This window comes from Macrobrachium nipponense, chromosome 18 (assembly GCF_015104395.2).
Source record: "Macrobrachium nipponense isolate FS-2020 chromosome 18, ASM1510439v2, whole genome shotgun sequence".
Classification (NCBI taxonomy): Eukaryota; Metazoa; Arthropoda; class Malacostraca; order Decapoda; family Palaemonidae; genus Macrobrachium; species Macrobrachium nipponense.
In genome coordinates, this window is record NC_087211.1 from 39,102,208 (window position 1) to 39,129,734 (window position 27,527).

The 27,527-nt window shown below is 42.1% G+C and overlaps 1 protein-coding gene across 3 annotated transcripts in view; it reads right to left on the bottom strand.

Moving 5' to 3' along the window:
• Window positions 1-727: 727 nt before the first annotated feature.
• LOC135196987 (integrator complex subunit 14-like) overlaps window positions 728-27,527 on the bottom strand; it is a 102,978-nt gene continuing 76,178 nt past the window's right edge. For 2 of the 3 annotated variants that reach the window (XM_064223867.1, XM_064223866.1), the window contains exons 7-12: window positions 25,275-25,416; window positions 24,808-24,917; window positions 24,501-24,612; window positions 13,530-13,639; window positions 5,875-6,003; window positions 729-1,112 (exon numbers count right to left, since the gene is read on the bottom strand). In XM_064223867.1, coding sequence (XP_064079937.1) covers window positions 888-1,112; window positions 5,875-6,003; window positions 13,530-13,639; window positions 24,501-24,612; window positions 24,808-24,917; window positions 25,275-25,416 — 828 coding nt within the window. In that variant the 3' untranslated portion in view covers window positions 729-887. Of the gene's footprint in view, window positions 1,113-5,874; window positions 6,004-13,529; window positions 13,640-24,500; window positions 24,613-24,807; window positions 24,918-25,274; window positions 25,417-27,527 lie in introns of all 3 variants that reach the window. The other variant, XM_064223868.1, reaches the window with a different exon arrangement.

Sequence of the window (27,527 nt, forward strand, 5' to 3'; positions counted from 1 at the left end):
ATCACAGCCCCCTCAAGTATTCACCCCAAGTTTTTCAACTGGTGTCAGAATGGTCCCACAGGAGAGGCATCCCACTACAAAGGTACCTGGACAACTGGTTCATACTAGCACCCTTGGCAGAACAAGCCGTGAGAGACAGCAACATGGTTCTGCAATTATGCAGGTACCTGGGAATTTTGATCAACCCAACAAGGTCAGATCTAGTCCTGGGCATGATAATAGAGACTGTGAGAGTGAAGGCCTAACCCTCACCAATCAAGGAAGAAATGAAAAGCCCTGATGGGCAGGATCCATACTGTCCCTGTAGTGGTGAATGAAGAAGGATAAATGCCATGCACAGGCCTACACAGGGATGATAACCAAGACAAGGAAAAACCTGGAGTAACCCAGAACAGCGTCTTCAAGGAGTACAGTTAAGCTGACCACTCCCACAAATGCTGGTATACTCGGACGCATCTTGAATGGGTAGCGGGGCCCATGTGAACAGCACATACATTTCAGTTGCACACATTCAGTTTCTTTAGGGGGAAAGACTTGGTGAAGTAACTGTACAGCACTATGGCTTGAAAATGACTATAGATACAGTATTAACTTTCAAAAGTTTACAAATCAAATAAAAAAAAGATTAGATCTATCTAATACATACATGAACATATTAACAAGAAATACATGGATAATAATTTCAGAGGTAAGATTGAAAGACAGATAGTTTTTTCAAAAATGTTATTACAAGGCTGTTAATTTCATCAACCTGTAGTACAAAAACTAAGTAAGGATAAGAGTTTTAACTGATACTTAATGATTCGTTAAACCCATCAGCAGTACTTTCTTAATACACAAATTCTTTGCACAGCGTACGAACTAATAAATTACTGCTTCTCAATGGCTCAGTCATTTGCTGAAAAAGTAGTTTTCAAAGGAGCAATGTTTTGTCTAAAATCCTTTTTGTCATGATTTCGAAGTGCTTCATAAGCATGCTGGAGCTGAATGGCAGCATCAGGATGAGCCGTTGAAGGTAAAAGGGTGCATTCACGCTCTAGTACATTGGCTAAACCTTCTAGTAATTCACCAAAACCATATGCAAGTGCTGCTCTACGAACTCTGTTCAATTCCTGTGATAACAAAGAAGAAATGTTCAACAGTAATAACTTTGAAATGACATTTACTATTACTATGAGATTACACTGCATAATTAAATTAACTGATGTCTTGCATACTACTATTCATAAAGTGAAAAACTGAGCAGGAGGAAGTGAAGCACTGTTAACTGAATGAAAACTAAACAGGTTTTACCATACAGTACACAGTATTGTTTCCAGAACCATGATGATGCATGGTTTCAAATTCTAGTTTAGTTGGATATTTACTTTACCCTCTTTAGAATTGGCCATAACTTAGGTTAGTCTACATTAGCTGCACTTAGTTTACTGCAGATTTTCTCAAGTCTTCCCAATTAATATTTATTCACTGTTACTTTGGTCTGCATGTAACTGTCCTTTATTCAGTTTTTCGTCATTGTGGAAAAGTATGTGTGCTATTAAGATTCATTTAGTACAGAAATTGATAGATACAAAAATTCATTAACATGCAAAATCCAGTGGGAAGGCAGGGGTTTTCAGTTATTTCTCGTAGGCCATCTAGACTACATTTCTCTCTGGCTCATGTAACTTGGCTACACAGATCAATGATCTCCTTACTTCATTATGTTCTTACCCAATACAGCCATAAAAAGTTTGCCCAGTAGAGGAGGTATCATCACCTCAGGGATGTGGAATCTCTTCACCAACATTCCTGTAAATGAAACCATCAATATGATGGTAGACTGTATGTACGGAAACTCCATAGCAACTGAATACCCCAGATACAGCACTTTCTCTTCTGGCTATCTGTGCCAAGAAAGCCCCCATTTTACTGGGGCCAAATATAAATCCAGAAAGATGGTGTACCCACTTAACACTGTTCTTGCTGACATGCAACCCACAAAAAACTGATCACAACAGATACTCAAACAAGGATATTGAAAGAGGTTAAATGTTGAACCAGTGGTACAGCAGCATGCAACACCAACACACAGGGAGAATGCCATCAACCACTATCATATAAAAGGAATAATATATAATACTAATTATTATTATTGATTATTCAGAAGATAAACCCTATTCAAATGGGAGCGCCTCAGCGGTGTGGTTGGTATGGTATTAGCGTTCCACCTCGGTGGTCGCGGGTTCGATTCTCTGCCATTCCATTGAGGAGTGAGAGATGTGTATTTCTGGTGATAGAAGTTCACTCTCGACGTGGTTTGGAAGTCACGTAAAGCTGTTGGTCCCGTTGCTGAATAACCACAGGTTCCATGCAACGTAAAAACACCATACAAACAAAAACCTATTCCAGTGGAACAAGCAAACAGCCAGGGCCATTGACTTGAAATTCAAGCTTCCAAAGAATATGGTGTTCAATCAAAAGAGGTAATAGAAAGTAATGGGAAACACAGAAAGAGATCAGTTATAAGAAAAACAGATAGAGCAACAAATTAAATTAAGGTAATGGGAAATACAGAAAGATAAGATCAGTTATAAGAAAAACATAAATCAACAAACTGATAAATAAATGTGTAACATTAAAATGCACATTTAATTGTATTAGGGTAGTCGTGCATTGCATCTTTGCTTGAACTAATGCAGTTCCACTTGCACAATATCCTCTTGGGATGCTGTTCCACAGTCCAATGGTGTGAGGCATAAAGGACCTCTGGAACTGAGAAGTTCAACAGCGAGGAACATTTACTGCATATTGGTGCTGCTGTTCAGCAAACCTGGTTGCTATCAGCAAGATAAGGAGATCAAGGATTAACTGTGAATGTGAAAGATCTCTCACATTACAATGAAAAATTGACAAATAAGAGACCAACCATCACTGGTCCAAGTCATAACTGCTAATATTGTAAAACAGAAACATACCACCATCTATCTAAAAGAGAAATCTCTGGCAGAAACAGACACCCACACTTGAGAACAGCGTTCTAGTAAAGGAAGCACAAATGACCTAAAACAGGTTGCACTTTTTTTTGTCATATATAAATATATGAGACATTACAAAAAATACCTAACTTTTCTGTGGCATTGACTGCAATTTTCATTAGATGCTTCTCAAAAGTAAGAGGTCAAAAATCACACCTACATCAATAGTGTTTTCATTTTACTGGAGCTCAGACTCATACCTCACCAACTACACCATTCACTGATCCGGTCTAAGTCCCGATTGAGGCAGAGGGCAGCTTCATTTCTCATAAGTGCAGATTTTACTACACCCACAAGTGTTGCATCATCAGCATATAGAACAATCTTGTTTTCCAGGCCAACAACCATATTGCTTGTATAGAATAAAAATAACAGTGGACCAAGAACACTAACCAGTGGAACTCCAGACGCAATAGGTCTTAGTTCATTAAAGACCTCATCAACAGCAACTTGCTAATGCTTACCTGTAAGGAAATCTTGAAGTAATCATAAAACTTAGCCACCCACTCAAAGATTCTGAATTTTAAAAATATGTGCCTTGTGATTTTTTAAATTGAAAGCAGCATTAAAATCTATTTGGATTACTCTTCAAAGGCATGTCAAGCCAAAAGACCATCGCAGGTGCCTAACTGCTTTCTATATGAATGCTGACTATCAACTAACAATCCTTTAGATTTCACATATAGTGGCTTGAAAATAAGTTTTTCAACAATTTTGGAGAGCACAGCCAGAACAGAAATTGGCCTGTTTGGAACAGGCACTGCATTACTAAGCTTGCGAGTGCCTCTGGCGTGATCAGTATGGCTTGGCCTGCCACCTCGGTGGCCGAGAGTTTGATTCTCAGGCATTCCACTGAGGTGTGAGAGATGTGTATTTCTGGTGATAGAAGTTCTCTCTCGACATGATTCGGAAGTCATGTAAAGCTGTTGGTCCCATTGCTGAATAACCACTTGTTCCATGCAACGTAAAAACACCATAAAAACAAACAAACTAAGCTTCCAATCATCCGCAAAGATACTATGTTGTGGCAGGATCACACGCAAAGCAACAAAGCAAGCAAACTCCCCACAGTTACTTAAATTGTACCAGCTGACAAATGTTCCCACAGCCACACTTTCCCCTTTACATTATTTTCACACGCAGGACAATTGGCTTACCAACATACAAAACACAAACACATGTACTCACCTCAGACTCCTGATACTCAGGGCAAGGCTGTGCTGTCCACTGGATATAGCTAGGCTAGTCGAGACACAACCACCGCCAAGAATCTCACTACCCAAAACTGTACAGCAACTCAAAAAACAACACCCCAATCACCATCCAAACAAGCACTAACAGCTCGAAAACAACACGACAAATCATACACCAACTCCCACCTAGCACAACAAATTGCCAACACCAACACTAACAGTATATCATACTTATCACTCATTCCCTCGATCACATAAAAGTCACTTTCATCCATCAGTACCCCTTCGATTTCTACATTTTCATGCAACAAACCCACCACAGGCATACCTAATGGAATCAACTGAGCAGAAGGGATATGAATCAAAAGGAAAAATTACTGTGGCGTGACCACATGCAAAGCAGCAAAGCAAGCAAACTCCCAACAGTTACTTTAATCGTACCGGCTGACAAATTTTCCTACTATGTCAACATAAAAATCTATAGAATCTACTGATTGTGGGAGACAAACACACTATAAACTTTTCTAAAAAAAAATACAAAGGAAGAGACCATCAGGGTATTTCTTCACCAGCCCAGCTATCAAGATTATTAGGAATTTTATTAACATCCCTAGAACAAGATAAGCTCTTAGAGGATGAGAAAGAATTGCAAAATATAATTTCCAACGATGTCTCCCTGACTGGCATAATTTGTTACTAAAATGAAAGACAAAAAGATTTAAATCATGAAAAATAATGCTGTTCCTCTACAGGACCTAATCAAAAGGAACATCATCATCTACCAATATAAATTCCATGTCCATGTATGCCCCAGTTCTTATTTTGGGATGACAATGATCCTCTTTACCAGAGGATCTGCATGTGTAAGAGAGGGCTATCAATAACCACATGAGAAACATGATGGCTACCAATAATAGAAGTCTAATATTGTGAAGGAGAAACCTGCCTATCACACAGCACAAGAAACATTTCATCTTCCACCCTATACACTGTTCTGACAGCACTTCGCATGATCCACCACTCCCACAAAATCAGCTATACAACCAAGAAGCCCTTATTGTGAGCAAAGAAAATGATAGAATACCAGACTTGAGTCATAGAACACCAGACAAGCCACATAACACTACCTCTTCGAATTGCTAAGAAATCACCTGTAAATCCTATGGACCAAACACAACGCACCACCCATGTTTCAGAACGCTACCCTTTGGTATTAAAGAAGCAGGACCTGACTCCCTTAATCAGTCTTTGCAGCAACCCTTGACATAACCATACTATGCAGAGCTTGAAAGCTGTGTAGTCGAGACATCCTACAGGAAATACTATGATCGATTTACCTGATGACCCAAGCCTTCCCACTGGTTCTAACCCTTTCATGAGTTTTTTCATGTAATGATTTCTTTAATAGTGGAATCCTGTTGGTACATGGATTCTTTCCCAATGATGAAGAAATGAATAGTGGACAGTTTCTTGCAGAGTGAAGTAACAGCACGAAAATATTAATTAGGAAAACTGAAAAAATCTACTATAAACTCAACACAGCTATAAAAACCAATAGCAGTACCATTTCCATTAACTTTTCTTCGGTTAAAATCAGTGTTATGTCCCTTCAAGCCATAGCTTTATTTGACTGATATATAACCACAATAACTTTTAAATCTTACCTTGTAAAAGCTTTGCGTTTTGTCAGGAAGTTTGCGTGCATGACGCAGAATCTTCTGAATGTCTGACTGCAAGCCACCCTGCCGAACCCAAACCACACAGTTAAGACCATAACTCTTTTTCTCTGGGACCTGTCAAGTTAAGAGTGAAACTGACTGAATACTTTTTAGAATAACAATATCCTAGCTAATACAAGTTTTTGATAAGGCTGGACAGCAACAGCCAAATAAACATTCAAAAGTATTTGTACTTCCTGGTTTTGCAGGAAGTTATTCATTGAAAATGAAGCAAGTCCTTTAGTACTGCAGATAAGTAGTTACTTTCAAGCTTAATAGTAGTTAAAATAATATTAGGATTAGTAATGTTTACACCATGAACTTTTTGAACAATCTTCCATTCTCCTACCTTTTTGCATGAATGTAATTTTAGGCAGTGAAATTTACCAAGATGAAGGTTTACTCTTATTTTTAATTATGTCATGCTTAAGTAGGCTTCAACTAACATACTCATGAAATAGCAATAACTGGGCAAAAAAAATTAGTGTTCCTGTAGTCTTTTGAGTATTCAGGTTTCTCACAAACAAAAATAAGTAATTTTATTAAATGCTAATTTTTTCTTAACATTTATGAATAAGAGCAGTACCAAGAAACTTCACACTGTAACAGTTACATATGCATGTATTTGCCCAACAGTAGACCAGGAAAAAAATGGCTAGTTAACTTGAGCATCATGGTACATATTCCAAGATATTCCCAATTTTACTGAAGCAGTTTGTGACCTCCAAAATAGTTCTGGGAAAGGATTATCAAAGCTTAACAATGGTATCAAAAACACTTTTGAGCTAATATGGAGAAATTCACAGGAATTTAAGATACATAGAATGTCCAAGCTCCATCTGACTTAACTGCAGCAAAAGTTGATAATCTTGTTGGGCCCTCTTGTAATAGTAATGGAAACAAAGTTTGTGCGACATGGAAGAACTTGAGTTTTGGATACTATGAAACTATCTTCTGCAGAGTGCTAGCTCTCTGTGAAATCTAATTTCATTTTTAACATCATATCTTTTAGGTGGCAACTGAGACAAAAATGCATTATGAAAAAATTAACATGGAACAGGTACTGCCAGTGGCAGTGTTTATTTCAAGATTGAATGAACTGTTCTGAACATTAGGCTCACCCATCCTACCAATAATTATGATTGTTCCAAAAGGATACCAACAGGTATATATAACTTCTTCAAATTTAAATGATATTGTTATGATACAATAAAGTTTGTTCATACTTACCTGGCAGATATATATATAGCTGTATTTTCTGAAATCCGACAGAATTTTAAAAACTTTCGACACACGCAGTGGTCGGCCAGGTGGTTAGTACCCATTCCCGCCGCTGGGAGGCGGGTATCAGGAACCATTCCCATTTTCTATTCATAATTTTTATTTCCACTGTCCCCTGAGGGGAGGTGGGTGGGTACTTGATTATATATATCTGCCAGGTAAGTATGAATAAACTTTATTGTATCATAACAATATCATTTTGTTCATGAAACTTACCTGTCAGATATATATATAGCTGAATCCCACCGTTGGAGGTGGGAAGGGACAGAATAGAAGGATTTTGGGAAACAAATGCATGCAGATGATTTACGTAAGTCTGCTTGTGCTACTAGAGTTGCCAGCGAGGTAGAGACCTATATAGCTGGTGCACTCCAGATGATCTGTCAACAGGGGCGAGACCACGACGTGACTAGACCATATTGACCATACCATGAGGGCTAAGAAGTAAATAAATATATATATATATATCATACCACCTGACCAACCTAGCCAAGTTAAGGTGTTTTAACTAAGGCTTAAGAGTTAAGAAGTCACCGTTGTCGGCGACTCAACAACTAAATTAAGATCTCTTCCTAACCATTTTCTACAGGATAGGATGAGTGGTACTTCTTGCCCCCAAGATTGTGTCTGCAGACACGTATGGCCCTAGTGAGCAGCAGATCTCATATGCCATCTTCACATCTCGCAGGGAGTGTGAAGTGAACACAGAGTTGCTTCGCTAAAACATGGTACTCAGGATGTTGCTGAGTGCCATGCTCTGTTGAAATGCTTTCCGAGGCCGCGCCCTCCCTCACCTCGTGAGCATTCAGATAAAAAGATTTCAAATCTTTGTGCAAACACAATGAAGGAGCATTTTTGAAAGAACTCCTTAACACTAAAGCCAGGGTGTTCTTTGATATGGGCAAGTCTGGTCTTTTTCGGAACACTGCAGATTGCCCGAATGACTTCGACTTTCTTGAGTTTTATGTAGATAAAACTTGAGAGACCCGACAGGGCACAGGACTCTCTCTGGCTCCTGCCCACTAACTTGTGCCATCCTTGCTTCCAAGCTCCTGGCCCAAGGACAAAACGGGTTTCCATTCTTAGGCCACAACGGAAGGCTTGGAGAGCACACCGCCTTGTGTTCTCTAAAGCCAAAACTTGTGACGATGGCTTAAAATCTCACTAACCCTCTTTGTCGTATCTAGGGTGGTTAGAAGAAGGCCTTCCTGATCACATGCAAGAAGTTAACAGGTAGAAGGGATTCGAATGCTTTGACATCAAGAACTTCAGACTACGTCTAAGTTCCATATTGAAAGCTTCGATCTGGACATGCACAGTCAGTCCGTCTGTACTAAAGTCAGGTGACCGACCAGTTGACCAGTCAGACGAATCAAGGACAGCAAGGATGTACCCTGAAGACCATAAGGCACTATTCTTCGCTGAAGGATGAGTGTCTGGACTGCCTGGGTGATTCAATCTAAGCAAACCTTGAGGGGTGTATCAACGCAACCCAACGTTGTCAGCGAATCAACTCCTGAGCAACTCCTGACTCGAGCTTCTGGTGCCAGGAGAAAGGAGCGGGGAGCAAAAAGGCGATTCAGTCCCGAAGGAAGAATGCCTGACAGTCCAACCTGGTCTCATGTTACACGATCATCGGGGGTGTATAAACGCAACCGACTTCGTCAACAAGAAACTCAGGGCTACTATATGTCGCCTGATCTCGCACGAGTGTCTTGACTCCGAGAAAACAGGTGAGACAAAAAGTAGATGGTGAGCGAGTTTCGAGATTCCACAGAACTCAAAGATCGTGAAGGGCTTTGTTGTTTGACAGAAGCAAATCTCTGAGCCCAAAGGCCGTCAACAACATATTTGCGTATTCTTTAATAGTTGTGACTGCCAGCTTATCCCATTCTTCAGACGGAAAGGGAAGACGGTAATCTTATTCCTGTCAACATCTCGATAGTCTGAACGTAGTCAGACTCAGAGCGGAGAGGTTATAGGTACCTTTCGAGTTAGAGTAGACCGACTCTTTCGGAAAAGGTCCTTGAAAAGTGAACTAGGAAGGACGTGACCTCTGTGAATCCAGGATCCTGAAGGCCAACATGGGGCGATCAGCGTCATTGTCGCTCCCTGTGACGTCATAAATCTTCTTATTACTTTTCTAAGCGATGAAAAAGGGGGAAAAGAGACTAAACATCCATCCCCGTTCAATATCATAGGATGGCGTTTAATGGTACCGATCCCGGATCGAGAATAAGGGAGCAGAGAAGAAGAAGCCTCTTCGTCCTCAACATATCGAAGAGAAGAATGAAAGGGCGTCCCTAGTCTCCACAACTCTCCACATACTTCTAAAGAAAGATTCCACTCGGAAGTCAGTAGTTGCTGCCGTCGATCGAGACGATTCGTACGGACTTTTGCAATCCTGTAACGAACCTCTAGAGGATCGTTACATTCTACGCCTGTTGTTATAATAGGATCTTTCTCGTAAACTCGAACAGGGACCGAGAGAAGATACTTCTTAAGATATGAGAGAGCTGTGGAATATCAGAGTTGATCTGGACCACTGGTTCCAAAAACTCGTTTCGAGGACTGGAGGGATGACTGAATTGCTTCTACTTCTTTCAGATTAAGATCCAGGCACATCTGAAAACCCTATCCAGATGTCCCGGCACCTTCCTTTCTATCACCTCAGTTTGATAGACGCACTGAGAGATGTTCGAATCATTCCTAGATCTTGAATAATATTTCAGTTCCCGGCCCCGGTAGGAAAAAACTGTGGAGGTCTGAATTGCAGTCTATTCAGGGAAACAAACTTCTTCAGGAAGGAAATGGTCCCCAGCAAGCTCATCCATTCCCTCCCCGAGTATGCTTACTTCCCTAATAAGGCTGCGCTTTGCCTAAGCAGGAGAGCATATAAAAGTGCAATGTTGTGGTAGACTCGGAGTTCTATACCGTGCGGTAACGAGCACCGAAAGGATTAAGAGATATCTCTGTTGAACATAGTAAGGCAAAACGAATGCAATGTTTATTCATTCACGTAAGAAATCCCCTCAATCTTAGGCTAAAGTCCGTGATTGTAGGACAGAGATACAGTTAGTCAGTCAATCCCGCAGGAGAGACGTAACCGCCAGCACAGAGATACAGTTAGTCACTCAATCCCACAGGAGAGAGAGACGTAAGCTACCGCGCATGACAGCGCACGAGCTGGTACTGGCTTGGTTGGACTGGAGGACAGACACGGCAGCAGCCAGCAGCTTACGAACGTCGTCTCTTAACTTTATGTCTGGGTTGCCAGCTACCCTATTCTACGAAGAAATAGGTCCGTTATGTTTTGAGCAGAAAGAGACTCTCAAGCTGGTATATTTAAGCGAAACAGAAAACGCTAAATATATAGATGCGTTTGTGTCGTCAGAACACTACCATACAACGGTAAAAGATAAATCGGAAACTCCTGGAAGGCTGCAGGGAGTAACGATTAAATGTCCTTAAAATAATAGACAATAGACCTCTCGGTTGCCATCCGAAGAGGTAACTACAGCAAGCGTATATGACTTGAACCACCCAGTAGTAAAATAACGCAAGGCAAAATATGATATTATATTACAATAAAGTTTGTTCATACTTACCTGGCAGACATATATATAGCTGAATTTGGAAATACAGCTACATACATATCTGACAGGCAAGTTTCATGAACAAAACTTAGAGAATCGAAGCAGACAGCTCAAGCTTCTTATGTTACTGGACATAAGCGGTCATTGACGTAGTCTACAAGTCTATTTCTTGTACGAGTCTGCGAATGACGAATGAGAGCTCTTCCGAATCTTGTCAATAAGAGCTTATCCGCTTACGCAATATAAAGTTAATGAGATGTTTGTCAATGAGAACTAACCCATTTACGGGACAAAGAGATATTTTGTCAATGAGGGGATATCCACTTACTTGACAAAACGATAGTATATTGTCAATGGGGGAAAATCACTGAATTGACAAAACGTAATCCAGGAAGTCGAGCATATTATTTTTCCGATTCCCGTATCAATCGAGGAAGGGGCAAGAATCCTGATAAGAGACTGGGCTTTCAGCAGGTAGGACCCCGATGTTCAACTTCGGCAGCGTAGTCCCGAACTTAGGAACTAACAAAATCTATCATCTGAAAAGCCCTTTCAGATGGACTAAAAAGCTTGCAACTTAAATTTATTGGCAGTATGGCAAAGGAAGTCCTGTCTTGCGCTTTCCTGAAGAGCGTCCTCTTGATGAGTGCTTTTGCAAGAATCCTACCGAAAGTAGTCGAGCGTCATGACGTGTAGGACGTCGAGCTTTTACATAACCCGTAACTGCCTTATCACAAAGTCTTGACTGCGGTAGAGCAAAGGAGATCTTCCCTTAACTCCATTCACCTATGCGAAAAGCAATATTAATTGACAGAGACCTCTTGAATTCACGAAACCCGATGTTTTACTGGGTTTCGAAGAAGAAGTTGTCTGTTCACTTTGAGCTTCCTCCGAAGCACTGCCTACTTCACATTCTTTGCAGGTGAGGTAGATGGTATCACCGAAGATAGAGGTAAAAATTCTTTAGGCCCAAATCTGAAACAAGAGCTTGAAGAGTTCAACAGAAACGTTCAGCCAGGCAACACACCTGGCGTGCGCTGGTGCACGCTCGGCGTCCACTGGTGCGCGCTCGGCATCCACTGGAGCGCGCTCGGCGTCCACTGGCGCGCGCTCGGCATCCACTGGCGCGCGCTCGGCGTCCACTGGCGCGCACTTGGCGTGCACCCGCGCGCGCCTGGAGTCCATCCGAGCGTCCCGTCCAAGTCGAGAGGGAACGCCTTCTTATTGTGACAGTAAAAAAGCTCTCAAAAGCTTCCTGCTACTATGACTTCTTTTACGTATTTCTCGGTGGAAAGACGGACACGAGTTCAGGCGACGTTCGCCTTCTTACTTCTCACTGAAACGCATAACGAGAGAGAGAGAGAGAGGACGAGAAGCGTCCTCTTCTATAAAGCTTCTATTTAGAGGGCGTGAGTCCTTCCGAAAGCTCCAACCCCTGCATGGGGAGGACGCTTCGGAGGACGACAAGCAATCCTTCAGGATTCGTGCACGCGCACGCACTTTGGCAGTCTGGGGATTTTCATCAGAAACTGCCGAAGGCACGCCAGATCGGTGGGGGTTCCTTGTAACCCTCCTTAGGCTTTCGACATGCTCCCTCCCCGGGTCCTGGGAGTCAAGCAGAGGTCCCGGCCTAGAGGCGAAACGAGGCCGATCTGACGCACCCTCCACTACACAAGGGGTATCACTGCACTTCTGCACTTCACTTTTACTCTCTAAAGCAAGCACTTTCGATTCTAAGTTACGAATCGAAAGAGTATCAGAGAAAGGGCAATTCCTCTACAGACACTGTTTAGGGCCCGAAGGCAACACTACAGGGTTAGGAGTAACAATTACAGAAGTAGCACTCTTCACAGCAATGAAGGAGAGCGAGCACCTCTCGTAGACATATTCATAGCCCGTAGGCCATACTACAGGGTTAGGCAAAATAAAGTCTACAGGAAGGTTAGCAGGTTCACTACCCTGACTTTTGTTACTGATTAATTGCATACATACGAATCATACGTCTTCCTTACAGAATTAGACATGTTTACTGATTAATTGCGTACATACGAATCATACGTCTTCCTTACGGAATAGACAAAGTCTCACACTCCTTACATGACAAATCTCAACAAAGAAGCAAGACCCATACCCCTCGTACATACCAAGTGCGGATCTACCGAAGCTTTCGGTAGCCCCACCCTATCTTTGCAGACAACCCCGTCTGAAACTTGCCTAACTAGATTCAGATATCTTATGCAAAAATGAATCAAATTCAAATCAATTTAAGATAGCGTATGCTAGCCACAATCCAGTAAGTAAATCAAAAAGACAATTAGGATACTTAGCGGCAATGAAGTTTCCAAAATCCTAAGACGGAGGTACTGAAAACAGGTGTTTTCAGCACCGGCGACAGAAAAATTATGAATAGAAAATGGGAATGGTTCCTGATACCCGCCTCCCAGCGGCGGAATGGGGATAACTAACCACCTGGCCGACCACTGCGTGTGTCGGAAGTTTTTAAAATTCTGTCGGATTTCAGAAAATACAGCTATATATATATCTGACAGGTAAGTTTCATGAACAAAATTGTATTTAATTAAGTTTTAACTTAACTGTACCCCCATGAACTGAATTATGAATATTTTTCTGCTTTGGGTGCCATGAAAACATCTTTTGCAGTAAGAGCACCATGACCTTGAAGTCTAGGAAAACCTTAGCTATGCAATAAAATAACAAACTCGCCTTTAGAGGGAATGGTGAAGCATTTTGAGATGTCCCATATGGATTGACAGGTAACATGGAAGCTGGTCCTAGACTTGACAACTTACCCATCCATGGAATGATATCAGTCCCTGAAGTAAAAATAAATAACAGAAATGTACACATTACAGGTCATTTTTTAATTCATTGATTTATAGCAGGGCTCTCCAAACTATGGCCCGCATGCCACATCCAGCCCGCCAAACAAATCTCTGTGTGGTGGCCTTGAAAAAATAATTATCACACGACTAGCATCGCTGAATTATTCAATGCTGAAAATCTTCCAACTCAATTTCAAATGGAAATTATTGATCTCCAGGCAGATGACAGACTGAAAGATGAGTATAGAGAAGGAAATCTCATTGAGTTTTATAAATGCGTGCAGCCAGATCAGTTTCCAAATTTGATAAAGTTTGCTTGTAGTTTTGTGTCCATTTTTGGTACAACATACTTGTGTGAACAAACATTTTCCAAAATGAAGTATGTGAAATCTAACTATCGAGCAAATTTGTCTGATGATCATTTGAAATAAATTCTTACAATTGGCTCATCTAATCTAGAACCTGTTTTCAATGAAATTTTGAAGTCAAATTGTCAGTATCATTTGTCACACTAATTTGGTTGCATAAAACTAAAGGCAGGAATCTACTTAGTTTACCCTGATTTTTTCCAACAAGATGTTTTAATTTTTCCATGTTTATACTCTAATATTTGAGGAAATTAAATTACTGGCACTGATTTTTTTTTTTTTTCTTTGGCCTGCATAAATGTGGGAAATATATAATGTGGCCCTTACATTAAAAAGTTTGGAGACCCCTGATTTATAGTTATAAAATTAGCGTTCTTAACTTACTGACACAATTTCTGGGCTCAGCCTGTGTCGCTCCGTGAAATAGGTTCCTTTAGCACTTATTTCTAAGGTAAAATATTGCTATAATACCACAGAAAAGCTAAATTGGAAATGCCAGATTATTCTGGCTCGCTCACCTTTATTATAAGGTGTCGGTATGGTTTCTGGGGCGAATGAAACCACTACCACAGGTCCTTTTCCATTTAGTCTCTTCCATCTTCAAAAACCTCAACTAGAGAGGAGCCGACCTAAGGCTCACTACCCGCTACGGCTAGCGCCTCTGACGTCATTCCTTTGATAGCACGACCACGCTCCACACGCGTTTTTCTTTGTTGTGTTGTGTTCTCGTTTTGGAACCCTTTTTTACCATCATGGAACGTCAAGCTGTTACTGCATCCAAGTTAAGTACTGCTATTAATAGTTGACACTATTTAGGGGCTGCCCTTGGCACGTTTAACCGGATTATTTAGGTTTTTATGAGTCGGCGGCCCATGCGGCGCCGGCCCCGCGCCACCATAGCGGCTCACTCCTTTGTGTTGCCTTGTTTCGTGTCCCATGCGGTCTCCTATACCGTGTGGGCTCGATTATTACCTAGCAGTATCTTTTTATGCTTACCAGTGATGCATTAATTGACGTTTTAGTTACTACACGGGGGAAGTTATCCGAGCATGTGTTCTCGCTTCATAGCCTAGTCGGCGCCCTACCGACTCAGTTTTCATGCATGCATGTTCCTTGTTGGTTAGGCTACCTTTGTTAGGCACCTCTGTATGGACCCTGGTCCTCTTCTCAGTCCTCGCCCACCCTGGCCGCCTGTCCCGCATTTATTCGTCACAACACTAGGCTAGCTGCTCGGAGTTACCAGGTCTTGACCACCCTTCCCGGTTGGTTCAGCCTAGTTCCTCCAGGACATCTCTCTTTCTCTCTGCCTCATTTTGTTTCCTTTCCCCCCGTGTGTTTTAGGTTATTGATTTATTTCCATGTCTGTGAGACGGCTCTAGTTGGCCTATATGCCTTCTTTCCGCCTGGCCTTCTTCACCACTAGTGTGTTCACACCCGGCCTTGAGAGGTCCAGGCGACCGTGTAGTAGCCACCCCGCTAACGTACTCCTCCCCCTCCCTCCATATCCCCCACCTAGGTGGGGTGATGTCTCGCTCACGCTGTTGCTGGCAGCCGATCCGAGTACCCCTTCGGGAAATGGGGGGAGGTCCCCACGGGGACTCACGGTGCGCGGGTTCTCTAACCTGCCGCTCTCACCCCAGAGTGAGGGGGGAAGCTCTGCTCGCCCTAGCCTCGGCCGGCCACCAGGCTCGGGGGAGCTCGGCTCTCCTTGGCTCTCTGGGTCTATACCCCTGTCTTTAGTCACCCCCTCCTACCAGCTCCGGCGGGCACAGGATCCCGGCATAGCCGGACCCCCTTGAGGATGGTGACTGACTGGAGGCTCCAGCCTCATAGCGGGGTTCTTATATATTGCATGTATATCCTTAACTTTAAAATATCTGCTTTAGTTTAAGTTTACAGGAGTTACTCCCTCCTTTTAGCTTAAGTTATTACGGCGGAGTTACCAAGCTCCGCCACCTTACCCGGTCTCTACCGTCTCTACACCCGGTACCTGCTCGGACTACTCCTTACTCTGGCGTATGGTAGTAGTAGCTACCCTGAGTTCAGTATTTTTCTGTTCTCCGGCGCCACCGGAAACACAGTAAGCTACTTACTACTAGCTCTACCGGACTCTTCGGCATGGTACATGGCAAAGAGAAGGCCGAAACTGGAATATAATTTCTGCAACACCGGAACACTCCGGTGTTATGGCATATCAACCACGGACATAGTCCGGAAGGTTATCAATGGTACTCATGTATCATTCTATTTACAGGCCACCCATTGTATGGAGACCGGCTGCAATGCCATCCTCCAAGATCCCTGTGGGCACGATGTCTGCCGGACCCACACCACCTGCGCGGTCCACCTCGATGGGTCAGTAGTGTGGCCCCATGAGAACTGTGTCACCTGCTATGATCTCGTGGAACGAGTCTCCTCTGAGGTAGGTGAATCTCCAGGGTATACATTATAATACAATGAGGACCAATGTAATATATGTCATTGATATGCCGTTTAAGTTAAGTTACAATGTAATACGAGTTAAGTTTAAGTTTTAACTCTAACCCTTCTCTTACAGGGAGCTCAGTCGGTCCGGGACGCTGCTCTCTCCACCCTTAAGGTATGGTGGGTGGATTCGGACGTAACATAGCCAAGGCCCAGCCCTACATCCTATCTCAAGAGATGGCTACACTTATCTTCCCAGGGGGGAAGAGCACTGGCTACGTGGACCCCGAAGTGGCAGCTCCCCTGATCGCTTCAATCCAAGAAGCTGTATCCCAGCCCCCAGAGGAGGTGTCAGCGCAGGAGGTTATAGAAGAAGTCGCGGCACTGGATCTCGACCTTGAGCCCATGACGGTGGACGGCATGGGCAACGGTAAGATTGCTAGTGAGGCAGGTTTTGTAGGTGCTCAAGGCCTCCCCTTGAGCACATCTAGAGCTTCTTCACCTTCTTCTTCTACCTCCTTCCAGGGATTCTCCGAGGGATTTCTGTCGGTCCGATCGAAATCTACTTTGGTGATCCCTAAAGTCAAGGGCAAGTGGGACTAACTCGCTGCCAAAGCCCCTACTAAGGAAGTCAGGTACCAGCCAAGTCCATAAAGCCCCGGGTCACCATCCAGGAGCGGACAAGGTTAAGCACGAGTCTCTCTCCAAAGGGTCGAAGACTAAGTCTTCTAAGGAAAGAGCTCACTCTTCCTCCGCTGACCCTGTGGCATCCACCTCCAAAGGAGTGAGATCCAAGGTACCCAAGGAGAAGGCAGAGCCCTCCTCCTTTGACCAGGAGACCTTTACTTCCAATATAATGCAACAAATGGGCAACATGGTCGGAAACTTGGTGCAAACCAAGTTTCAGGAGATACTTGCCCATATATCCACCTCTCTAGATGCTTCGGGACAGTCTACCCAAGCCATCTCGGATAGGCTAGTGACGCAGGAGAATATTGTTGCAGGTCTCCAGCAAGGCGTAGTGTCGGGGCTTCAGCAAGCCGGTCAAGCAGCCCAAGGCTCACTAATGCCGGACTCTTCCACTCTCCCTCCCTTTCACCCGAGCAACCCATGGAGAGTGGCCTCCTATGCACCTTTCGTGAACGGAATGCTTACGATGGAGGGCTGCGGGACTCGAAGGATTGACTTCGAGTTCTACCCGGAAGGGTTGCAAGCCCCTTTCATAGGCTATGTCCGCCTCACGAAATCTGCTTTAGTAAGAGAAGATAAGGTCCCAAAAGAGACAGTTATCCTCTCTTGGGACCAAGCACAAGAAGCTTGGATCCGTAACCTTGAAGAACGGCAGTGTGTAAACACTAAGGTTACGGCATTCAGAAGTCCCTTCACGATCTTCACTGTGGAAGAGGAGACTCCCATCCCGTTCCCATCTAAAGTGGCAGAACTCACTCTGCAAGCAGCAATGAGAGATGAGCCTATGCCACAGCTCCGGGAGACAGAACAGACCTTTCTCCTACTCCCCGGAACAGATGACCTCTGGGTAGATCTCCCAGCCACCTTCTCGGTTGGGAAACTAAGACCGGACTGCGCCATCTCGCTGTTTAGTGAGAGACTACCCAGGCTGTCTGATGGGCTCATCCAGACAGAATTCGATGCCAGGACGCGACTTGGGAAATCCCTCAACTCGCTAGTCATGACAGAAGCAGCGGCTCTTATCTATGCACAGGAGCCGTTGTTCAAGATCATCGCTAAGTCACTATTGTCGATGATGCAATGTGACTTGTATGATTTTGTTGTGGCTAGGAGGAATTGTAGGAAGCATGTACTGTCGGAATCCACGATCCGTCATGAACCCAACAAGCTTCTGGCCTCATCAATATGGGGCCCTGACCTCTTTCCGGCCTCGGCAGTGAACGAGGTACAACATGAGGCGGCAAGGTTTAACCAAAGTTTAAGAGTTCGGTGGGGACTGGTCTCCAAAAGGAAACCGGAGTCTTCCGCATCGAACCCCAGATCCAAGAAGAAGCCTAGGAAGTTCCAGCCCTTCCAGGCTCCTCAACAACAAACTTTGGTCCAAGTAGTTCCGGTTCCCCAACCATCAACTTCTAAGGCCCAACCACAACAGCAGTTCGTGCTGTTGACACAGCCACAACAGGCGCAGGCTTCAACCTCTTTCGCAGTCTCCCCAGCCTTCAACACGACGTTTGAAAACCAAGCATTTCAGGCCTTCAATAGGTTCGGCAGGGGTAGCAGGGCTAGAGGCACCTTTCGTCAGCGAGGCGGCAGAAGGGCTGCCAGCAAGGGCAGGGGTTCACGCGGAGGGCAAGGAGGTCGCCCCTCAGCAACCCAATGAGAATCTCCAGGTAGGAGGGAGGCTGTACCTCTTTCGTCAACATTGGAGGTTCAGCAATTGGGCCCAAAGTATTGTGTCCAAAGGTCTGGGCTGGAGTTGGATCCAAGGTCCACCCCCACCCAACACCTTTTACCAGGAACCAAAAGCAGAATTGATAGAGTATTCCCAAGATCTCCTTCAAAAAGGAGTAGTGTCAAGAGTCAAATATTTAAAATTTCAAGGTCGCTTGTTCAGCGTGCCAAAGAAAGACTCAGACAAACAAAGAATAATCTTAGACTTGTCCTGTCTAAACTTATTCATTCACTGCGACAAGTTCCGGATGCAGACCATTTCGCAGGTGCGGACCTTACTTCCCCGTGGGGCCGTCACCACCTCTATAGATCTTACAGATGTCTACTATCATGTCCCAATAGCAAGACACTTCCGCCCGTTCCTAGGCTTTAAATTAGGAAACCAAGCCTACTACTTCAAGGTACTAATGCCATTCGGGCTCAACATAGCCCCCAGGGTATTTACAAAGTTGGCGGAAACAGTGGTCCAGGAACTAAGATCTCAGGGAATCATGGTAGTAGCCTATCTGGACGATTGGCTCGTGTGGGCCACAAGCATCGAAGCTTGCCGCAAAGCAACCGCCACAGTCATCCGCTTTCTGGAATATCTAGGATTCCAGATAAACAGGACAAAGTCCCGGCTAACACCGGCGTCCCGTTTCCAGTGGCTAGGAATTCAATGGGATTTGGATTTGCATACTCTATCAATCCCGCCGTTGAAAAAGAGAGAAATAGCCAAGGCAACCAGACAATTTCTCAAGTGCAAACAGACGTCCCGGAGGAACCAAGAAAAGATCTTAGGTTCTCTCCAATTCGCTTCAGTGACGGACGTCCTGTTGAAAGCCAAACTAAAAGATATAAACCAAGTTTGGCGTTCAAAAGCGAACAAAAGATCCCGAGACAAGCTAGCTCCGATCCCGGCGATCTTACAGAGGCGTCTCCGTCCCTGGACGGAAGTCAAGAATTTGTCAAAGACAATTCCACTGCAATTCCCTCCGCCGGTCTTAGTGATCCACACAGATGCATCACTAACCGGTTGGGGTGGTTACTCACAGTACAAAAAGGTACAGGGAACATGGTCCCTCCCATTCCGCCAGCTTCATATCAATGTACTAGAAGCTATGGCAGTGTTCCTCACCCTGAAAAAACTTCATCCAGCCAAGAAATCTCACATCAAGCTGGTGCTCGACAGTGCAGTGGTAGTACACTGCATCAACAGGGAAGGTTCCAAGTCAAGCCACGTGAACCATGTCATGATAGCCATTTTTTCACTAGCAGGCAAGAACAAGTAGCACCTATCGGCCACTCACCTAGCGGGAGTAAGGAACGTAGTGGCGGACGTGCTATCACGTTCAGTCCCACTGGAGTCGGAATGGTCCCTGGACAAGGAGTCATTCAGTTGGGTCTGTCAGCTAGTACCGGGGCTTCAGGTAGATCTCTTCGCCACCGAGTCGAACCACAAACTCCCTTGTTATGTGGCCCCCAACCTGGACCCTCTGGCTTATGCCACGGACGCGTTGGCTATAGATTGGAATCAGTGGAAAAAGATTTATCTCTTTCCTCCGGTGAATCTTCTCCTGAAAGTCCTGAAAAAACTCAGGACGTTCAAAGGTTACATTGCTATGATAGCCCCCAATTGGCCCAAGAGCAATTGGTTCCCTCTTCTTCTGGAGTTGGGACTCCGCCCTCAATGGATTCCCAACCCAAGACTATCACAGCTAGTGCAAACGCGGACTGTGTTCGCTTCCTCAGGAATTCAGAAAGCCCTAACTTTATGGACTTCATGAAGTTTGCAGCACAGAGGGATGCTGATATCGATCCTCAGAACATCATGTTCTTAGAATCTGATAAACGTGAATCAACCTTGCGTCAATATGATTCAGCAGTTAAAAAACTGGCTGTATTCCTGAGGGACTCTAATGCACAAACCATGACCATGAATCTCGCAATATCCTTTTTCAGATCTTTATTTGAAAAAGGTTTGGCAGCAAGTACCATTACTACTACCAAATCGGCTCTTAAAAAGATTTTCCAATTCGGATTCAAGATAGATTTAACAGATTCATACTTTACATCTATCCCCAGAAATTGTGCCAGACTCAGACCTACTGAGAGGCCCAAGTCTGTGTCATGGTTCTTAAATGATGTACTTAAATTAGCCGCAGACACTAATAGTAGCTAGTGTGACTATCTATCCCTCCTGAGGAAAACACTGTTCCTCATAAGTTTGGCCTCAGGAGCCAGAATATCTGAACTGTCGGCTTTATCTAGAGACCCAGGTCATGTAGAGTTTCTCCCTTCAGGAGAAGTGTTACTTTCTCCAGATCGCCAATTTCTTGCAAAAAATGAGGATCCAATAGATAGGTGGACCCCCTGCAAGATTGTTCCGCTTCCACAGGACCCATCCTTATGTCCAGTCACTTCATTGAAAGCATATTTAGACAGGACTGCCCTGATATCTTCTGGCCCTCTGTTCATTAGAGAAAAAGGTGACACTATTTCCCTAAAAGGAATTGGACAACAAATTTTATATTTTATTAAACAGGCCAACCCGCAGTCCTTCCCACGGGTACATGATATTAGGGCAATAGCTACCTCATTAATTATTTCCAACATATGAAATTTGAAGATCTGAAGAAGTACACAGGCTGGAAATCTCTGACAGTATTCAAATGCCATTATCTTAAGTCCTTAGAAGCCCTTAAATTTCCAGCAGTGGCAGCGGGAAACACAGTTTCCTCTGACACTGCTGGGGTTAGTAGTAAGTAGCCCAGCTTATGTCTCTCCTTTGCCTTCTCCTTCCTACCGGCCTCACTAGCATTCTTACCGTAGCCCAGTTACGTCACAGTCGTACTGGTCCTTGGATGTAATATATTGTACATATTGATTACTTCATAACTGCCTTTCATCTTAATGTATGGTTACTGTGATGATTTAATCTTTTGTCTAGTATTAAGGTTGTAATGCCATCATGTTACCTGTTTGTAACTTAATTTAGATTATAACAACTAACCTTAATTGTTTTTTATTATCCTATTGTAGTTATTTATGTACTGCCTCTTCCCAAGCTTGGCGTTATTCTCTGGTACTATTTCACAGAGCGACACAGGCTGAGGCCAGAAAAGGGATTTTGACGAAGGAAAAATCTATTTCTGGGCAAAGGACCTGTGTCGCCCAGTGAAATCCCACCCTTACCTTTCCCCCCCTGCCTGGCCAAGCTTGGGTGCTATCTGCAGGAATGACGTCAGAGGTGCTAGCCGTAGCGGTAGTGGGTAGTGAGCCTTAGGTCGGCGCCTCTCTAGTTGAGGTTTTTGAAGAAGGAAGAGACTTAAATGTTAAAGGACCTGTGGTAGTGGTTTCACTCGCCCCAGAAACCATACCGACACCTTATAATACAGGTGAGCAAGCCAGAATAATCTGGCATTTCCAATTTAGCTTTTCTCTGGTATTATAGCAATATTTTATCTTAGAAATAAGTGCTAAAGGAACCTATTTCACTGGGCGACACAGGTCCTTTGCCCATAAATAGGTTTTTCCTTCGTCAAAATCCCTTTTATAAGAAAGTATGTATAGTACATATGGTAATTTCAAAAGAAAATCTAACATAAAGGAAAGCTCAAAATATGATGTGACAAAACTTCCTGTTCTATATATTTTTATGAGAGGTTTGACATAATCATGTAACATTCCTGAGCAATGAATACACATTCTGTAACTATACCCAAGTATAAAGTACATTTTTCATGAAAAATATCTACTATCTACAATTAGAGAACTACCTCAGACTTCAAAACTAATCCATTCCAGAAGCTGCTCAAAATATGAAACAAATATACCCATAAGAAATAAAAGGAATCAGGATAATTCATTCCAGCCAACCCAAAAAGTCCCCCTTTTCACAATTTTTTTATTAATGTGTTCAAAAGTTAAATTAAGAGTGTAAAGTAATAAAATGGTATGTTATATGATGTAAAATTTTTGGAAGAAATTGTTTTTGTGTATAATTTACAAACTGTTTGATGAAACTGGCACACAGCTGGCTGGGGGGTGGAGGAAAGAGAGATGGAAACCCTTTGAGGAAGTTAAGTATATCTTAGTTTACCAAGACCACTAAGCTGACTAACAGCTCTCCTAGGGCTGGCCCGAAGGATTAGATGTTTTTACGTGGCTAGGAACCAATTGGTTAACGGGACCTACAGGTTATTATGGGATCCAAACCACATTATATCGAGAAATGAATTTCTAATCAACAGAAATAAATTCCTCCGATTCCACGTTGGCAGAGCGGGGAATCAAACTTTGGACAACTTATAAAATCAATTTTATTCACATTTTACAAGGATAATCAAAGGAATTGATAGTGTGTGTGTGTGTGTGTGTGTGTGTGTGTGTGTGTGTGTGTGTGTAAGTGAGAGAGAGAGAGAGAGAGAGTAATCAATGTGCATGAATGTTGATGTGTTTACACTTATATCCTATATCCAAGTGCATGAAGGAGATTAATTATCCCAAAATCCACCAACTTACTATTGGGAAATGGCAGAATTTAAATTAAACATGAAGATTTTGCAAACAAATACGTAATAAGTAAAGGATGCAAGAAAGGGAAAGAGAGATTAAATAACTTTTCACAAGTAAGACCTTTAAGCAAACAATCATTGTGTAAGTCCTTTAAGCAAACAATCGAAGACATGCAGATGCTGAATGCAATGCCAGTGTGTTTATTGTGGAGCTGAGTTACTTTCACAGAGGTAAAAATCGTAAAAACAATTGTCACTAGATAGGTATTACCATAACTAAATGAAGTGACTTTGGCAAATTGAGAGTAATTGAAAAAAACAGGCAAGTAATCATCCCAGCCCAGCTGGTAAGTCAGTAGGAAGCAGACCCCATCTTCCGTCTCCTCTCTATTGTCTCTATGTCAAAAATATAAACGCTACCTCCCTCTATCTCAAGTTAGCTGTGCATTGCCGCAATGACAAATGATTTTGTTAATCAATTATGCTAATTTTATTGTGGAAAAGCTTATTCTTTCATTTAGTATTTTGTTGAACATGGTTAACAATACTGTCTCACTCGGCACACCGAACACTGGCTCAATTAACTTTTGTTTTTTGTTGTTTCCATATTGCATTTGATTGTTTTCATATTTTATTATTATGTTAAATTTATTGTGAAATTCCATTTTTTAATGTGAATCATTATTGCTTTTACATAAATACAGTAATATTTTAACTGTCTCCTCTTCTTCTCTCCTCAACATATCAAAGCTCCCTCATTCAGTCTCCAGTCTCAAGTCAGCTGTGCATGACGTCACCATGGTGATGTACGATTTTGCATATTTTTATGCTAAATTTTATATTGAAATGCTTTACGTATTCTTTTATTTATTATGTCAAATATGGTTATCATTAAACTATAGTAAATGAAAAAACATGTTACTACAGTTTTTCTTATAGGACGCAATAGGCCATCAAATACAAGTAATATAAACAAGATAATCGGTTGGTTAGAAGTATGAGAATTTGTTTGACAAACGATACAAAATTTGTTCAAAATTTCGTTTGAAACACAGAACGTTCAACAAATGGGATACCACTGTACTACATTATTAACACATGAAAGAAGAATGACTTGGCAGCCAGCACACAAATTAAACTCACCAGGTACAAATATAGAAAGCATCAAATTCGACTTTTTCTTGTTGTCTGCCCAAGAATACAAAATACCAAACCAATTTTCTCCAACCTGACAAAGGGCAACCATATTCTCCCGCTGAAAGGGAAAGAAAAAGTTTTGTGGTAATTGCCGTAAGCTATACCTGAATAATACATTCAGCCATTTCTAAATCATCTTTCTATACAAAAGACACAACAAATGGTTAAATGGGTTTGGAGTAGTACTACACTTCCTGATAAATGAGATGTCTACTAAACTCAAGATGATCTCTCTACAAAAATCTTGTCTTACCTTTAAACCTCCATGTAATAAAACACAAAATGATGGAATCTTTCCTTCATCATTACCTCCTCCTTCATCATCACTCCCAGCATCTGTCTTTGGTAACATAACCATGTCTCCTAAACAGAAAAATCATAAAAATAACAACATGAAGTATGCCTTGCAGAATAATACACCCAATAAAAATGGAAGGACAATAAGATACCAAACAAATATTTCTATCCTCACCTATTTTTTATATCAAGACTTGAATTGAAATTTTTATAATAACCTTCAACATTTTCAGTTTATCCAATCAATGAATTTTTATTGGTCAAGTTATTTGATGATAATATCACGAGCAGCAAATGAACATTAACATTTCATGGCTTGCAGTATATGTGAGGGTAACATACACAAACTCTATGATAATTTTGTCCTTACAACATAAGTATAAAAATCTTAAATGAACATAGTGCATATTGGTGATTACTTACCTTTGGCTGAAAGAGGGAGAACTAGATGCCGTGAGAATGCAGGTGGTGAGGACACATCACCTGTGTTCAGGAAGCCCAAAACATGTATAGCAGAATCTACACTTACTCGCATGACCTCAAAATCATGATGACGACAGTACGGCTGGAAGTCAACAATTTTAATTAGTACAATACTTCATTAACTCATCACAACTAGGTTCAGCCAACTTCCAGGGGACAAATACTTAAGGTCACCACAGAACATGCTATGGCAGACATAACACTCAATACAGCCATCTTATCCATGGTACAATACATAATATGTTAATAGTACAGCATTTGTAACTTGCTGTATAAATAAAACTTAACACTTAAAATGATTAAAACAGAAACATCCCATTCATACAGAAGTTGGAATATCAGGCCAAAACTCAAACTTTTAAAAAATTTTTGCTCGATATAAATCTATAACCTTAACCACAACCCATGCAGTTGACTGGGTGGGCAAACCAAGAACTGAAACAGTATATGCACGTGTAAACGTATGAAAGCTAGAAACTGTAGCGTATTACTTACAGTGTACCTTGCATAGCACACTGTATCACTAATAATTGTTCACTGCGGCATTATTTCAGGGCCAGCTGCAATCCTTGCTGCCTTATAGTTTTTAACTGTTCTCTTTGGTCTCTTCTCACATAGCTGTTCAACTTATTTAACTTTATCTTTGTCTACATCCAATTCTAATTTAAGACAAGTCTTTTGGGTAAGCTTTGGAGAACAGCAACAGGGCTCTGTGGTCAAACTGAACCACTTATTATAATAATGTAAAGATAAAATTTGTGCTACCTCCACTAATGGGGAGTCTCTTGTCTCTTCAAACAAAACCTTCAAGTTCTTGACTGTCATTGGACCTAAGAGGATGCCATATCAATCACTAACATATTTATTATTATTATATTAAGTTCTTTCTGGGACCTGGATCTGATGTAGCATCTGAAACATTAAGTGCCTGATAAGCTTTAATTATGTGATCCCAATTGGCCCTAGATTTCAGCCAGACCATTTTTCCAGTAGTGGCATTAGGAATATACTGATTAATAGATATGTCCATCTCAAGTGGCTCAATGGTCAGGTGTGCCTATACACTCACAGACCTTGGACCGGCGATAGTTGGAACATCTGTGAATATGAAGTCTAATATACTAATATATAACCAGAAATATGTGAGGGTTCCTCAATCAGCAGGACAAAATTGGAGGATACACAGAAATCATGAATGAGCCATACTAATCCTCTCCAAGAGACAGTGATATAGGCAGTCCCTGGGTTATATTGTTCCGAGGTTATGCCGTCGTCTCATACTGCAACTGAACGGTAAAAATACATACAGCTACAACATAAATTCAATTTAGAGATTTTAGGATGCACACCACATCAGAATGCAAGCAAAATATATACTGTACACTACACCCAGAGGAATAAAGGTAGGACTTTCATTACTTTATTTCTCATTTTTATACATGTTTCTTCCGATGTTCCAAGTTACGTCATTTTCCAGATCAATGTGTGGCATTGGAACAGAACCTCCAAAGTACCCCGGGGACTGCCTGTACCATATATATTGTAAATATTTGTGGTAAACAGAAAAATAAAAATATGTAAACATTGTCGAACTTACCCAAAATCTTTAAACAAGGAAATCCATGGCAACTACACTTAGTTTTTCTGATGATACATAGGTGGTGTCGTTAGGCCATTTTTATGGAATTTAGAATTGTTTTTTTGCTGAGGTTAGGTTATTATGGCCATTTAGATTTTTTTTCTCTCTGCTCCAATTATCATTGAATAAGGATGGGTTTAGGTTAAGGTAGATGAGGTTAGGTTAATATTAGGTTATGTGAGGTTAAGTTTAGGCTAGGTGAGGTTAGGTTAAGGATAAATTTAGTTTTAATGAAGGTTAAGTTATGCCACTTTCACGGAATTAGGCCTGTTTCAGTCTATCTTTGCTCATTTGGGTCGTTTTTGGTGATTGGGACTGACAAACTGGCCCAGCCTTAACCCTTGCAATATGAATTATGCCAACTGGAATTGGGTCCAAAACTCCAATTGGAGCCAATTGAACATACTGGAGATGAGCAAAAATTTCCTGGAAGGAAGCAGAGAGGGGAAAAGAAGGATGGGGTTGAGGGAAGAGAGAGATGGAAAAATGAGGAGAGACTATTTTGTTTTTTTCCTAACTCAGCGTCACATCAGTGTGCTTCCCACCACTAATGA